General features: G+C 44.1%; 1 protein-coding gene across 1 annotated transcript in view; it reads right to left on the reverse strand.

Moving 5' to 3' along the window:
* The window catches only part of LOC121835806 (anoctamin-7-like), a 95,332-nt gene extending 91,827 nt beyond the window's left edge, over window positions 1-3,505 (reverse strand). The window contains exon 1 of the mRNA XM_042290311.1: window positions 3,373-3,505. Within this exon, the coding sequence (XP_042146245.1) occupies window positions 3,373-3,505 (133 nt within the window). The remainder of the gene's footprint in view (window positions 1-3,372) is intronic.
* Window positions 3,506-17,684: the final 14,179 nt, after the last annotated feature.

Here is a 17,684-nt window from a genome sequence, read left to right on the forward strand (position 1 = left end):
GCCGCCATTGCTGACCTTCTGTTGTTTTACCGAGATACCGAGCCACTGAAATTGGTGTGGAGGAGCCTCCACAAAGGCCAATGCTGGGGAGAAAGACAGAATAAAATCTAGGATGGCAATGACCTAGCCTGCTATGGTAATAATGAAGGGAAGTAAACGTGAGAAGGGGAAACAAAAACTGAAGGTCAGTTATGGCGGCGCCCATGCACAACAGCTGCAAAGCGTCTATACCACCCCCTTTTCACAGGGAACGGTCTGATTAGCGTGTTTGATGGAACATTTTTTGAAGGATTCGTTATTGTTCAGGCGCCTGCACAGTTGTTTCAGGCGCAACTTGCACGAGAAGACAACTGAAACGTTGAAGCGCGCTGCAATTGCCTTCAGTCTGTGCGCCGAGTTGTGCACATAGGGAATGCAGATAACACGTGAAGGCTTACTACGTGGAGCACGGGGCCTTTGGGTGGCTAGAACTGACTGAACAAGAATGGTGCTCAGTAGACCTTGCGGATAACCAGCTCTGAGGAGACGTTCTTGTTTTTTTGCAACGTTCTTGTTGTTTTGCAAGCTTCAGCATTGCAAAACAACAAGAACGTCTCCTCAGAGCTGGTTATCCGCAAGGTCTACTGAGCACCATTCTTGTTCAGTTAGTTCTAGCCAGAGCCGTAAATGTAGAGGGTTTGGCCATTCGTTGGGAAGTATAGGAGACAAATGAGGGGGCGCTATTGGCCGAAAGCGGGCTGGGCGTGTTCCAGGGCGTCTTCAGAAATTCGAATGTGACCAACCAGAAGCCGGAAATAATACCCTGGCGGTGGTCGCGAAAAACAAACCTGATAATTGCATGGGAGTAACTCTCGATGGCTGAAAATATGGTACGCGTGATGTTTCAATCACGCTCATCCGAAATGATAGTGGAAGAGTGCGACTAGCGGAACGATTGATATAATCCGTACGCCAAGCGCCGAAAGCCGGGAATCTGCCGTCCGAGCGGTCACACTCTGTCCGCGCAAAACAGAGTTGAGGGGCGCATTCGTTTCTTACATCTTTCTGCGTGATCATGATCAAAACAACACGTGCACCCTATTTTCAACCATGAAGGGTTACTACACCTCAATCTTACGCGCTTATTAGAGCCATATACGAACATAGACCTTTGATCAGAACTGTTTCTCACTACCACCGCTAGGGGATTCTTTTCGGCTTCTGGTTGGTCAAGAAAGCATGCCAAGCCCTCTTTCCGAGTCTGGCGCACGCCCTGGCTCTGCCCGCGCCTCCCATTGACCAAACTCTCCACATATACGGCTCTGGTTCTAGCCACCCAAAGGCCCCGTGCTCCACGTAGTAAGCCTTCACGTGTTATCTGCATTCCCTATGTGCACAACTCGGCGCACAGACTGAAGGCAATTGCAGCGCGCTTGAACGTTTCAGTTGTCTTCTCGTGCAAGTTGCGCCTGAAACAACTGTGCAGGCGCGTGAACAATAACGAATCCTTCAAAAGATGTTCCATCAAACACGCTAATCAGACCGTTCCCTGTGAAAAGGGGGTGGTATACTCCATCCCTCTCTCATGTGGCGACCGATACATTGGACAGACAGGTCGTTGCCTTAACACCCGCCTACGAGAGCACGTCCTCGAGGTCTCTCGTGCTTCGGACGACACTTTTCACCCAATAGTGGTTCATCAACGCCTCTGTACGAACTGTGAAGCCCGGTTCCAGGACACCTGCACGATTGGCAGACATAAGAACAAGCTCGGCCGAGAGATCATTGAGGCATACAAGATAGCCCATGACGATCACCACATCGCTGCCCCTTCTCTCGCCTTGTCCAGAATTGAGATCAACTACCTGAAACCAGAGCTGGATTAGCCAAAGGGCGCTCTATCTCAATTTGTCAGTAGTGTTTTCTTTTTTCTTTCTTTCTGAATTCTTTATCTTCTAGTGTATTGGGTGTGAATTTGTGCTTTTTTTTCCGGGTGTATATATATTAATTTCCGCATCTTCCTCTTTAGTCTCAAACGTTAGGAAGGAGATAGCACTATTGAAGGAGACACCAGTAAATGTGTGTTGCTAGTTGAAAGAACTGTGCTGTCTGTCCTTGTCCCTAAGTGTTTTTATTCTTTCTTTGACTCCTGTGTTTAGTTTGAGTTGTCAGGAATCTTCATGTGAAACGGGAAGGCCCTTGAAGGCACTCTGATCTCTCCGTCCCCTCCAGAAGTTAAGTGAGGGGGTAATACCAACGCCAGCTAGAATATTCGACGCCTGTGCACTGGAGTTTTGACGTCATTCGCGTGAGATCGAGCGCAGACACAGATTGGATACGAGTGGTGCGTCAACGTTCGGCTGGGGCCTCCTGTCCAATCAGGGCGTCGGAGGACGCTCGGCATCGGGCTCGTGTCCAATTGCTGAGTTCATCCGCCATCCGACTGTCATTACGTTCCATGTGGGAAGAGCGGAATGTTCAGAGGCCTTGGTTAATTTAGTTGGTGTTGATACATCACGTGTATGAATATTTACCGGCCTCCCCTCCCAAGAAAAAAAATATAAAGTGCAACAACATTTTCGCATAATATTTAGCTCACGACGTGCTTTTCTTTTGTGTCTTTATCTCGGGAACACGTGCCAAAACAAGAACGTTTCAAAATTGCTCTTCACTCTAAACAAGTATCACGACATAAATGTTGCGTTAAAATATTTTTTCCCGGAAAGTGAGATGTGTGACTTATGTTGGGGCCTTAAGTTGCAATACAAGCACTTAATTCATTTAGTTGTTTTCGGATGGGGGAGTTCGGTGTTTGTATGAGCGATTATAAAACGAAATATCAAAATCACTCCTAACAGGAAAGGTGTCTCGCGACGTAAATACTGCGCTAACTCTTTTCCGGAGAAATTTTATTTTCTCGGAAAATTGAGCACTCAGGCTTTCCTATCTGAATTTGCTAATAGATGCCCCCCCCCCCCCCCCCCCCCCCCTTTTTCCAGCGAAATCTCACAGTCCATCCTCCTCATTCAAGCCTGATCTATAAATCCGCCACTGCGATGGACTGCGGATTTGTAGATCCAGGAAAGGTTTCTGACGTTCGTTCACATCAAGATTAGGTAAATTATCTTTGCACGATACTCGGGCAGGTCACCCACAAGCTTCCTCTCAAGCCACGGTCATCTTCATAAGGCTCGTTCGCAATGTTGCGTCGACTGCGTTGCGCTTCGTTGACGACGTGCAGCACAGCGACTCTCCATTGTCTTCTTGTAAAGGTCGCCATAGCAACTGTTCGACGCAAGCACAAGTCTTAACGCAGTCAAACGCAGTCAAACGCAACAGTATGAACGGGATTTTAGAAGCTAGAAAATAAACCTGAAAGGAGCGATCACTTACCGATCCTCCTCTTGCCATCCCGGAAGAAGAGGTCCGCCGAGGGGACGTTGCCAGAGGGACCCATCACCAGGCCCGGCTCGCTGGCCTGGGACTCCAGTTCGTCATTCTGCGTGTTTAGAAGAGTAGCTTTCATTAGAATGGAGCGAAAGAAACCTGTGGATCTAACTCCGAGCTATTGTTCAACAACTGTTGTCCAGCCGAGGAGTGCGGGAGCGCGTCAGGTGTTCGCGTCCGTCGAGTCTCTATCTTCGGAACGGCCGAGTGCCTCCCTCTGTGCACAAGAGACGTGAACTGCTTGAGGTCGACAGGCGTGTGTTTCGTCCGCGTTATGGAGAGCTCATGTCATCGTTACGACCAGTCTAAGAACTATTTCTAGATCTGTCAAACGATTTGAAGTCTAAAGAAAAAGCCTGTTTTATCTCGAGACAATGCTGACGACGTGCAATTCCGGGAGGCCCTGGTATAGCTCGGTGGAGCGAAAACAACGTTTCTACATTTCTTGCTCCTAAAGCTACGCGACGCGCTTGTAAGATACCGTTTTGTCGTTCTTCCTGATGGAAGGAAAGCGGAGAGCGTGTGTAGACAATGAGTGCTTTGGAGAGTTTCTTTGCTGTTTCGTTCAGAATCCCTGCCGCCGCTATACGTTTTATGTAAATTAGATTTTATGTCAACCCAAGTGCGACTTCGAATACATCTTTGTTGTCAAGAAAGCAAGCGTGCCATTTCTGACAATACTGGCGTTTATTTTAAGTAAATGCAAAGCAAGCATAAGGTAGAAATCCTCCGAGCGCAACGTTGGTTGCCATTGTCAAACGGCCCATGACAGTCTTTTTTTTTTTTTTGAAACTTGTTTATTAATTTAATACGATATTATTATACTATCTGTGTTGCTGACGGAGATTTCGTTGAGTATTTTCATTTTATTTTATTTAAAACATACTGCAAGACAGCGAATAGCTCAAGCAGGAGTGTATAATAATAAACACAAATTCACATAAATGTAAGCACTTGCCAAATCCGGAAAACAAAATCGATAAAAGCAACTGTATATCAGGTAGCACCAGCAATTGTACAAGCATACCAACACATTTTTTAATTCACATAAATTTTATGCACACAAAAAAGAGAGCAAGCTGACTTAAAAAACTCAAAGTCGAAATACGAAGTGCAGTAAGGTGAAACGTAACCGTCATAGCATCACAAAAAATGCTAGCCTGAAAAATCACGCTTGGATGAAGGACCTTTTTATTTCGCGCTTTTTGTTCAATCTGTGGGCTGCTTTGCAAATTTGCCTCTAACTGGCACCAAGTGTCCGTCGGCTTGTCACCTCTTTAATGCCTGTTCACACTCTTGCAACCGAGTACGACCGAGAGAGACCAGACCGGTTTTTAAGCCTCTTGCGACTTCTTAGGACCGGATGCGATGCATCGGAGCTGGTCCTAAGAGATCGCAAAAGGCTTAAAAAACCGGTCCCCGTCTCTCTCCGTCTTACTTGGTCGCAAGAGTGTGAACGGGCCTTTACAGTTACAGAGCACAATGGCACACTGACACCATCTATACCAACAACACTCCTATTTGTGTATGTACTAGACTGAAGCTTTTCCACTAAGTACGAGTTCAAATCTATGCGCTGCCTGTGAGAAATTGTCGTTTAACATTGTCAAAATTATATTAATCCACCGTAAAAAAATCGAAAATATACGCAAATTGGAGATGTTCGAGGGCTGCTCGATAGATGGCGCCAGTGTGTTGCCTTATCGTAAGCAGTCATACGCAGTCGTAACGCAGTCTGTCACGGTCAAACATGAATATATTAACCAATATTTTGATGTTCCTTCTTGTGCCCATCTTGAGGGCATATCATTTCTGTGTTCAGCTACGTTTATTTCTACACCTGCTCGCTTAGTGAACCCGATTGCTGGTCCTTTCTTATTAATAAGAAGGGGAAAATGTGGAAAGGTCAGCCTAGATATATCACCCGAGTGGCTATTCTTGACGGGGAGAGAAATCATGGAGGCCGAACTGAGCGTGCCACAACCTTCAACCTTTTTGCTTTATGCTATAATAATTGATCTATCTACTCAGTTAGATTAGCAGTTTTCGAACTAAGCACGACCATTTTCAATCAAAAGTCGACGTGATAATTTTTCGTCCTTATGCTCCCGTGTTTACACCCAGCGCATGCTTTTTGGTAAAATTGTGAATAAAAAAAAAAAAAAAAAAAAAAAAAAAAACACGGCAAAACATAATTGTAAATGCCTACAAATATATCTTTCAGTTTACACATTGTAGGTTCTAACGGTTTTCCACCCGTGTGGAAAACCGTTAGGACACTTGTTTTGTAGGGGAACAAAAAAAAAAAAAAAACTTCTTACTAACATTAGAAATGTTGCCTTTTCCGGAACCTATACACTTCTAGCTAGACTTCCTCTTCTCAAAGGTTCCCTTGTTCTGTGCCGGTCGGCGACAATCAAGCGTGAAGAAGGTTGCTAACAATGTAAACCTTTGTAAGCAGTGAGAGAGTGCAAGCGAGCTGGTAATTAATCGACATCTTGTAATTTCATCTAGGAAGAATCGATCGTGAGAATATTTTATGGAATACGATTCCTATCAGTATTTGGCCTATTAACGTGAGATTACGAAAGTTCTATCCTTCACACTAACGCGAGTTCAACGAAGCACGTGGAACAGAAGAGCCACCAGTCGAGAGAGTGATAGGAAGTAGAAATCAAACTGGTAAGGAATTTGGCTCATGAGAGCTTAGAACCCGGAGTCGGCTTGCCGTCCCCCCCCCCCCCACCCCCCCCCCCCCCCCCACACACACACACAAAAAAAAAATGTTCAAAACTATTTTTTTACGCAAAAAAAAAAAAAAAAACCGCACGGACAAGGGGGGCATACAAGTGCACAAAGCCCAAACCCTTCTCTGAGCTGTATTCTCCTCATGTACTATCGGTTTTAGTACTCTGTCGTTTGAGGTGCGATATCCCCTCAGTTTTTAAGCCGGCCCTGATATTACATGTACTTTTATAGCGAGTTACTCAAGAATATTAAAAAATGTGCGTGTCATTGTTGCAATGCACTAGGCAGAGACGAGTCAATTGCTACTAGCATCGAACGTGATTCAACTGCCAAAACAATCGTTTTGGGTCGTAACCTAAAATCTGCGTAATTTGTTAGCCCAAAATAAATGCCGGCCGATGACGCATGCTAACAGCAACCGCTTATAGCATACCGACCCTACTTTCGCAGGTGTGAGCAAATATTTTTAAGGCAGCCTCTTATTTACATACACCCTGTTTCTAGGTACTTTTTCCATGCTCGACAAAACGTGCATATGTTGTGCATCCTTCACATGTGCACCGCTCAAATCCAACTACATCAGCAATATACGCACTGTGACACTTAGACGAAGGTCAAGGTGACATATTTATCGCGGGGGTTAGACGAAAGCTTGCAGGTGTCCGCTGTCGCGAGATATCACGTCCGAGCGCAGAAACGGGGATCAAAATAAATCTTATTGTACGCTCACTTTCTTTTTTTATCGGCATGCCAAAGGAACTCACGGGCGTGTCCTAAATAAGTACGAGGACGAAAAGGTCTTTGGTTTAGTGCGTCATAGTTTATCGTTTTGTCTGCTCGAGTATTTATAAATACCCGAAGGAAAAATCCATCAGTGTAACCCTTTTTGGCAGTCAATGTTTTCTAGTGGACCGCTGACTGTGCTTGACTCTACGTCAAGCATGTCTGATTGGCCAACAAGTTACTCTGACCGACAGTCAAACTCCAGTCAGACTCCACTTGTCGGCTTTCAGATGGTTTCCTGGTGGCAGTCGGCCGCCGCGAAATGCCATCAAGATGTCTCGGTGGCGATCCTGATTGTACATAGATTGTCTCTGACTGTACGTCAAAAAGCTTTGACGTGCAGACAGATGTACGGTCAAAGGACGTAAAGTTCGTTCGGATACCACTATTTTGTCAAATCTATGAATACGAAAAATAATCTATGCACAAAAAAAACGATTTCGGGATGTGAGCCCATAAAACCGCTGATGTTAGAGATATGACACGCAGCCGACCGACAACCTTGATCAGAAGCCCGCCGAAACGCCGAACACGCCACTTCGCTTCGCCCATAGAGGCTTCGCCAAGCTTTCATGAACGATCGCTCTCGACTCGTTTTGTTTGCCCGCTTGCTTCAACCTGTCGATCCTGCCCGGGCTATATACAATGTCTTATGTTTTAGTAGAATTTCTACTCAACAAGTCCCAGCCTGTTGTGAGTTCCGACGATGTAAATGACTTTAGCGGTGCAGTTGAAGACGACAAGGTGTACGAGGTCTACTGGGCCGGAGACGCGCGAACAAAAGGATCGTTCTACGACGCGAAAGTACTCTACATGGCAGGTGAGTAGAACTGAAGTACGGCGAGTTATGTACGAGTGCTTTGCATAACATGTTGAAGACTTAACTGCATTTGCAGCCGAAGCATCTCGTATAAAACGAATGGTCAAATCGAGCTTCCCAAGCGATGGCATAGCGTAGGGGTTAAGGTGTCCGAATTGTACGCAAGTGATTACGGGTTCGATCCGCAATGGTGCTGCTTTTATTTTCTTTTTTTTTCCTCGAACATTTTGTTTTATTGAGGCATTTGGCGATATTTATGAGTGCGTATAGCTTTACTCTTATATAAATGCTGCGCTTGTTGATGAAATTCCCTTGGCAGTGGCAGTCAGACGTCATCTGATGGACCATCATATGACGTCTGATGGTCCATCACGTTCCACCAAGGCTGCTGACTGCCAGTCAGTGTCCCAAATTACGTATCTTGATGGAATTTTCAATAGGGTAGATGCCTATAAATAAATGTTTATTAATAAATGTTCATTATTGCTCATGGTCAAACACATCAGACGGTCATGTGTTCCTGCTTACTGACGCGAAGCGTCCTGTTGAGATATGATATTTGTAAACAGAGGACTGTGATGTATGGAAACATATAAAAGTCGGACCCTTGTTTCTTTTTTTAGATCAACAAACATAAAACTCATAATGGAACAGCGCGAATTTTTGCAAGGACTCCTCTGTCCTTGCAAAAATTCGCGCTGTTCCATTATGAATCCATACCAACTCGCCCAGTTATCCTGTTTACTAAACATTAAACACTGTTAACAGATATGTAAACGATAAGGCATACCGACAACATTCTGGCGAATAAGCGTGCAAATACCGAAACATCGTAATCAGGGTTTAAGAATCCAAGAGATTAATTGCTAGGGGCTTAGCATGTGCAGTTTTTTTTAATGCATATGTAAAACTTATTTGAAACTTCGTTTGTAAGGCGGATGTTTGGAGTTTTAAAACTCCAAACATCCGCCTTATTTATCACTAATTTAATAATTGTAAAACACGTTTGTGAGTAAGACAGAGAGAGAGAGAACGCCTACGTGCGTGCGAAGTTGCATGGCTGCGTGTGTGCGTCTGTGCGCGTGTTTGTCTGTTTGTGTGTGCATAGACGTCCGCAGAGCTTTTAGAAGGAGACGGAGGCAAACACTATTTTTTTGGGAGGGGGAACGGGTAGGAGGGGAAGGATGCCATTTTTCTCAGACAGGAACAACCTTGGAATTACCTGACGAAAGCGTCGCTATTACAAGCCACGATTAGCCTATTGGGTATATACTGCTTTAGTAGGATCAGAGTCCTTTGGTGGTATTAAAGTTGGCGACAAGTATGCTGCGAAAAATCTGACAAATTTTGCCCGGCGTCTTTTGCTCTGTGGTTGGCATCAGTCAGCACAGTGGCGAAAGCTCGCGTTGCAGAACCCAGGGATCCTGGGTTCGAGCTCCACCCCTGCCCGTTTCTATCTGGATGAGCATCGTACCGGCGTGCGGTCGTATATCACTACTGCGTGATGCACGTTAAAGACCCCAGGCTAGCGGCTGTACCGCACTGGCTAAATTTCTCATCTACAGCTGGGAGACTCGTCGCCCCTGTGAGGCAGACCAAGTTCTAGGCTGTATAAACACACACACACAACACAATTTTTTTTTTTCAGCACAGTGGCTGCTACGTCGCGCGCAAAGCGAGCGTGCCGTTGGGCGAAGTTTGTTAGTTATTCGTCCCATTATCTTATTGGGATAAACCAATTCAATCGGTTCTCATAAAATTTGAAGTCAGAGTACCTTTACAAAATAAAGGAAACAAATTAAACACAAGGCACAGTTTTGGAATATTCATCTCCAAACTTAGATTTCCACGTCGCTTATACCTCTATCAATCTATATATCTGAAAGGGTCACTGCGCCCAGCACCATAAAATAAAAACAAAAGTAAAAAATAAAGTATTTTTGAAGCGAACTTACAGGTAATTTAAAATACAATCTGGGCTTTCAATCGCAACTTCCTTAAAAATGACATAAATATTTATCAGGTAATTAAAGCACTTAAGGAATACATATCTCCGCTAATATTAATATACCACTATTTCCTCCTCCGACCCTCCTAAATAAAAGAAAACAAAATGTAATAGTTGAATACAAGTAAATTCTTTACCACATATCATAGGAAAGCCATTATACACTAAATAATAATTTATACGCAATATTCCTCTTTCCAGAATAAACATCATGAACTTAAGCCTCTGTCGCCGTCGTCCACTAGCTAGGAGACACGAAGCCTCTTTTGCTCTCAAGCAAACCTAGTTATAGAAAGCTACAAATAATTTTCTTTTTATCAGTAAATGCCCGCACTGATTCTTTTCAGGTCCATTCCAATAACTGTGGCTTCGTGGTATCACCTGTTATTCTTTGCGGATTGGCTTTTAAAGGGGCGGTGCAACAATATTCAATTGGAATGTCTTTCACTTTACACGAGCTTACTGGCACTAGTGGGACCCAAGGATACTCGCACGCAACGCCACTGGCCAAGAAACTCCTTTGTTGAGGTGTAGTTTCAAGGACGAAATTAAGTGATAATTTTCATTTAAACTCTCCTTTGCGAAATTTGATGACGTAACGTGGGGATCGCAATACACCCCAATGAAGATATTTGAAAGCAGTTCATAGATTGAACCCGAACATTGCGTGGGCACTCGATTTGGGCTCGTGATAATTACTAGCTCGAGAAGCATTCGGGTAGTGGCCTGTGTCCAGTCGCTGAAACGACGACAACAGCCGAGCCATAACAATGTCTGGAACTCAACGCGTGTCCTGTGTTTTGCCAATCCCAGCGCGTGGCTATGATCAACATTGGCGGCTATAATCGGCTCCAGATCACGTGGCCGCTTGTCCTGGCTGCGAGTTGAGGACGCGAACACTGCCTCAGATGCAGGACATGTGAGGCGGCTCTTCACGCAACATCTTAGGAGTATTCTTTTCGGAGCCGTTTACGAGAATTCCCACTGCGGGCACTCACTACTAATTTCCAACACTTAAATGTAGAAAACAACTCATATTCAAGTACAGAACAGCGAGCGGAACAAACATAACTGCAAAGGAATCGCAGGGCGAACGAATTCTGCAACGCAATTCGTCTGCTACGTGCGAGAAAAAAAAAAAAAAGAACCCGCATGGTCGGGTGTAGCCTGCGTGACTTCCGCCATTCACTCTATCCTTTCCACTTCTCCGTGCGGTGTTGGAGTTTCGGTTTCGGTTTCGAGCAGTTGCGTTTTCTGGCTTTATTAAAGAAATACGTGACTCTGTAGCAAAATATTAATTGGGTAGTATTCCGACACCATAATAAATCGCCTGACAAAAAATTAAAAAAAAAAAAAGTTTTGGGGGCTGTCAGTGTCCCTTTAAGGGGTTTGCAACTAGTGCTGTGGCCGGGGCGAGCCGGAGAACGTTCACGGCAAAGCCGGGGAGACCTCACACCTTTCCACGACACGTTCCGGCAAGCTACCGCGTCCCGCCCCGTGACGTGTTCCAACTTCCATGACGAAACCACTGGGTGCTACCAATGGCGTTCACTAGCGGGGTGGAGAGGAGGTCGAGGCTAGGCTTGCGTGGAGTCGGGCGTCGCGGCGTCGCCCGACTCTTGGATGCACAGGAACGCACAGGCCACGGGGACAGACATTAGCGAGTTTTAGTAGACCGTATTTCCCCCTCCGCTAAGCCCCTCCGCTACCCGGAACTCTACAGACGAGGCCATCGGCACGGAGGCACAGTAGCGACTTCTTCGTAGCGGAGGGCTAACAGAGGGCGAAACACGTTCTACTAAAACTCCCTATTCTCATCGGGGGGGGGGGGGGGGGGGGGGGGGGGGGGGGGGGGGGGAGGCGTTAAGGCAGTCTCATCGCTTCGCCCTCTCCGACCACCACGGCTCTTCATGGTTCGCTGGCGTGTTCCAGCAGAAAAACGGAAAGATAGTCAACCTTTTTTGACGAGGCGGTGAGCCCTTCACGGACCATGCGGCAAGTTTGCAGACCGGTTAGGTGGTTACTTTCAAGAAGAGGCGCTTTTCACAAATTTCGTGATATTTTAATGAACATTTAGGATGGATGAATACTTTTGGAGGCAAATTAAACCATACAATTCATTGTGAGTGTGCCTTTACGAGGCCAATAACGTGAAATGATGACGACTGGCTGCGATCACGTGCCGTTGTGTGAAATTGTTTCCGGGAAATGCGCACGGAACACCGTCGTAAGATCCCCAAGCTTTCGATTGTCTTTCTCCCGACACTCTCGTTTTTAACGGATGCTACTGGAAGCTACAAAAATACTGCATGACTCCTCATTGGCTTTCTTTCTTAGAGTGTGCACTCAGACCAAGAACAAATAGTCCTTACATTGAATCTTGCGCCTGTTATTTCCACGCTGTCCGGCCACATTAGCCCAGCTTAGCGCTCACACATGAAAGCGAGAACCGAATTGAAGGCGTCTAACGACCAGGAATCAACGCTGAACGAGGAAACAGTGCCTCTGCATCTACTACGCTTCCAACTTCGTTCTAGTGTTCGCCCGTCTTCCCTTTCATTTCGACTAATTAGCCTCTAGCGTTTTCTGACAATTACGTTTGTTTTTCAGTTCAGGCAAACATGAACAAGCCCCGAAAATAAAAGAAAGAAAAAAAGAAACAAAGGAGCAGCTGTTTCTGTGTTCGTGAATTCCTAAAAATGAAGCAAACAGTTTAAGTGTCCGCCTCTTTCGAAATTAAACGAGAAAAAAAACCTGTTGTTTGGCTTATACATTGGTGTATTGGCGTATCGTTATTGTGAAGACCTCCGTCCTCCCATATAGCGCCTATAACATGAGTTGTCCCTAATAACGAGACACAAATGCATGTGTTTACCCAGTTTGTCCCAGAAATGTTTTCCATGTAACGGGGAATCTATTTTTACGGGGCCCGTATCAACGAAGCGTGGATCAACATCTCCAATGCCTTTGTTTACAGCAACGCAAGAGGCATTGCGGGCGCCTTGACAATTGTTTACGCTACGCATCTTTCCAGACGTGGGTCCCCGGGTGCACTTTTGTTACGACGTTCCTGCGTTTTGGAAGTAGGGCACCTTCTCGTTAGAAAGAGTAACCAGTCTAACCTTCATACACGGTGAATTCGTGTGTGTAGTTTCCGAGGATCGGTTGGAGCGGAGCTAGTTGGTTCCCGCTTAGCACAAGAAGGGCACAACGCACCAACCAACACTCTTTGTAGACCATGTTCTCCAAAACCAATGTTTTTAAGCACAACTTTTCCCCTCGTTTCGTTTCTGAATGAAATGCACTTCCGGAGGCTATTCTTCAAACGTATAATTTCAATCAGCCTATAAAATATTATTTACTTAATTAGCCTAATTTTTCTGCAGCATTAATTGTAAATGTATATGGGTGGTTTCATCTCAAATCGTGCTGGCAAAAAGGGTCGAATTTTTAATTTCGTTGAAAAAAATATGTGTTATGGCGCCGTTACTAAAACCGCAGTCGACGCAAACCGCAAGTTCGTCGGATGTTTTGTTCTCGACTTATGAATTTTTAAAGAGGCCGCGGCGAAAAGCAGTGCTTTTCACACCCGTCGTGGGTCGGATGTTTCGCTTGATCTCCCGCCATGGATTTTCAGTCCATATTATATTATATTTTTTGAAGCACTCTGTGGACACATTCAAAAGGCTCCAATACCATAAAATAATTTTAGGCCTTTTGCTTTTTTTTCTGTGAAAATGTCAAATACGCCTCCTCGGTCAATTGTTGACGAACTTTGACAATTAATTACTGGTGATCTACTTGGATTACACTGATATTTTTTATGTCCACGGAGAATCCAAAACACGCTCTTTATATTTACTATAAAATGCCTTGTCTGTATAAAATATCCTTTGCGGTACGTTTACGTTAATATTATGCAAAAACCAAAAAGTATCATTTTTGAAATTGATTTTCTCAAAAAACCCATTTTTTATTTTTTTCATTTTTTGTTCAAATGTAGTCTACACGAAAATCAAGCCTAGAAAGTGTATATTTTGTTTGCATGTTTTATATTTAGGCCTCAATATCGGAAAAAGGCGTCTTTGTTTTGCAAGACCTAAGTCAGACATAGCGACCCATGCGTCTCTATGAATTGAGAAAAAAGTTTTCTTGAATTTTCTTCTGCAGTCTGTGATCAATTATAAACAAATTTTGTGGTATTGAATATTTATGTATGTTTTGATAAGAGCGGGAACCATGAGATACATATCTAACCAAATCAGCAGGCCTAGTAGACTTTCAATAACCAAAAGGCACAGACGTTGTATTGTTTCGATTTATAAACCTTTCAAAGTAAACTAGCACGACTAGCTATTAGCTGTCATATCACTAAGACAAAGAAAGTCACCACATCGTTGATATATTATATACAATTCTTTACGAAACCAAACACTGGGGCTTGTTCACCGCACATCGCACAGGTCACCAGGGAATGTCCTTTCACTTCCGTAATACACAAAAGTGGTGACACAGAAACGGTCCAAAACACACAGAGAGTGTGTCATGAAGAGGGATAGGAAATAAAAATAAATAAATAGGAATTAAATTGCACAACTCCGATCTTAACAAAAATTGCGTTAAAAAAAATAAAATAAAGTATTTAGGTTCGAGCGGTGGCAAGGCGATAGGTCCACGCCTAATGGAGAGTCAGACAAAGAAGTCAACGGCACGTAAAGGTAAAACAAAAAAAATCAATAATTTAATAAAGACGGGAAAACTCAGCCGCACATGGCAAGAACAAAAACCAGCTTTCCCGGGCATTCCCTAAACGGGACGCAACCAAATGCGTGCGAACACGCTCTCTACATCACCGCCAGGCCGCTGCGCCATGACGAAATAAACCCAACAACTGAACAGTGCTAACAAACAGTTAGTAAGAAAACATTGAAAAAAAAAAATGTTCAGAAAAAACCGCACCCGAGAAACAAAGTTCAGCGGGGCGAAGAAACACACACGAGTCGGCCCCACGACACTGAAGTCTGGCAGGATGAAGGCTTCCAGATGATGCTCGAATCTGTTCCTCCCTCTATTACGCACATCCACCACGGCTGTGCGGAACAGTGTCTGTATGAAAGAAAGTGAAGAATAGATTCGAGCAGGCGATGCGCGAGAAGGTAACCGAGACTATGCTTCAAGCTTCATATCGGGAGAGGAGCTTTCGAGGTAGTTTCTGCAGTTACTCAAACTTTCTCTTTCCCCTTCCCTTTTTCAAAAGAACACGTCAGCCGGCGCTAATGTTTCATCTCGAAAGAAGCCCACTCTTCACAAACGGTTATAGTTGACAAGGAGGCTGACTTCGAGCAACTAGTCTCCGGGCAGAATACAAACACAAGTATATTTACTAACACGCTCGTTTTAATGTCAGTCTCCGGGCTTTGCTGTTTCCAAAAGAGATAACCCTTTATATGGACAGAACGAGCGGGTTGGTGGGGATAATTAAACTTAAACACTCCCTTCTCGTTTTCTTCCTCAAGTTTAATAGATAACCCTTCGGTGCTATCGGATCTCCCCGGAGAGAGAGAGAGAGCACGGCCGTTTCAAGGTAAGGACAGGGCGCTCGAAGCTAGGGCAAACAGGCGGTATCGTTTCACGCATGCACGGATGGCTGGTTTCAAATTTCCCCACAACCCTAACGAAACCGGCCCATCTTCGCGTGTGCGTCTGCGGGATTTCTGTCCCGCGCTGCCGGTTTTAGCGCGCACGCGGCGTTGTTTTGGCTGGAAGAACAGTTGTTGACCGTCGACATTGTAATGCCGTGGTGTCCTTATCCTTTCAGGCAACGATTCCTTTGCTTTCCCTTGTTCAATACTCTGACAGACTCCTCCTGGGTGGTTGTCACTGTTCGCCGCGTCAACGACACAATCGTACCATTTCACTCCTCGTGACACAGGGTGCGCTGCTCGCTTTACTGTCACGGGCCGTCCCATCTAACACAACGAGCGCGAAAGGTCGTGGTCATCTGCTGGCTCCGAAAAGGCGGGACGTTCATGCAGGCCAATGAGGGCCCCGAATCAATAAGACGTCTGCCGACTCCTACACGTTAAAAATTTACGAAACCTGCTGGTCTGTTAAGAAATGTTGCTTTCTCTTTCTCGAACTCCTCCGATGTAGCTTGCCGCCTACAATAAAATTTAAATAATCAATAAACATAACAGGGGTGGAACTACTATATTTCATTTTCATGTGGGAACGTTGAAAAAAAGAAAAAAAACTATTTCCAAGCTTGTGAAGACGCGCAATTCGCAAGTCCATTTCGAGCCGTAAAAACACGTTTTTGTACGATATTGATGCTTAAATGTAGAACATACAAACAAAATATACACTTTCTAGGCTTGATTTTCGTATAGAAAACTATTCTATCTACGTTTGAACAAAAAATAAAAAAAATAAAAAATGGGTTTTTTTAGAAAATCAATTTCAAAAATGGTACTTTTTGTTTTTTCCATAATATTAACGTAAACGTATCGCAAAGGGTATTTTATACAGCCAAGTCATTTTATAATAAATATAAAGAGCGTGTTTTGGGCTCTCCGTGGATATAACAAATATCGGTGTAACCCAAGAAGATCGCCAGTAATTAATTGTCAAAGTTCGTCAACAATTGACCGAGGGGGCGTTTTTGACATTTTTACAGAAAAAAAGCAAAAGGCCTAAAATTATTTCATGGTATTGGAGCCTTTTAAATGTGTCCACAGAGTGCTTCAAAAAAGATAATATAGTGTGGACTGAAAATCCATGGCGGGAGATCAAGCGAAACATCCGACCCACGACGGGTGTGAAAAACACTGCTTTTCGCCGCGGCCTCTTTAAAAATTCATGTCGAGAACAAAAAATTCGACGAACTTTCGGTTTGTGTCGACTGCGGTTTTAGAAACGGCGCCATAACATATATTTTTTTCATCGAAATTAAAAATTCGACCCTTTTTGCCTGCACGATTTGAGATGAAACCACCCATATATATATATATATTTATATATAAACGAAATTGTGCAGATGAATGAACCGTACTTAATCCAATGAATCAAAGAATCAAAGTTTTCAGGAACCCGCCGAAAGCCAAAAATTGGCGGAGCCAGGATTTTTGGCTTTCGGCGGGTTCCTGGAAACTTGGATTCTTTAATTCATTGGATTAAGTACGGTTTATTCATCCGCACAATTTAGTTTATATCCTCCTCGGAGACCACGAACGATGGTGTGAAGTGCCCGTGTTGTATATATATATATATATATATATATATAGTAGAGAGAGAGTAAGAGATGCAGGGTAGCGATGAAAAACGAACCACCGGAGGATTTTATTCGACGTTTCGACCTGAGGCAGCTGAAATATATATATATATATATATATATATACTATTGTTTTTGGCTAAGATTGTTTTGCTTAATATCTTGTACTTTCTGCTATTGTGTATTTTGTTTTCATATGTTTATTTTTGCTCACTCTACTTGGACCAGTGAATTGGCCTTCAGTATTGTGAAGTAAATAAATACAATAAATAAGGCTGATAAGGAAATTAATTCAAAGGTGCAAGTAAGCTAGACAAGAATGACTATAATAATCCCTGAGAAGGGGAACAAAGGGGAAAAAGGACAAAAACAAATGTCCAAATAATGCGCACAGATAAAATCAGCTGAACTTATGTAGATATATAGGAAGGAAGGTAAGTAAACGCGGGAAATCACAGAGGGTGGTTTTTGATTTCTGTGAACAGTGATAGGGAAGGAGGTACAGCCGTTGCGCCCCTAGCGTTAACAGGTGAGAACTGAACCTATGGGGACAGCAACAAGATGCATTTTATGTTTCTGGTTGTACTAACGCCGCGCTCGGTTGACGCTGCCGAACGTTGCGCTCGATT

The sequence above is a fragment of the Ixodes scapularis genome, unplaced genomic scaffold (assembly GCF_016920785.2).
Source record: "Ixodes scapularis isolate PalLabHiFi unplaced genomic scaffold, ASM1692078v2 PGA_scaffold1__304_contigs__length_218370807, whole genome shotgun sequence".
Classification (NCBI taxonomy): Eukaryota; Metazoa; Arthropoda; class Arachnida; order Ixodida; family Ixodidae; genus Ixodes; species Ixodes scapularis.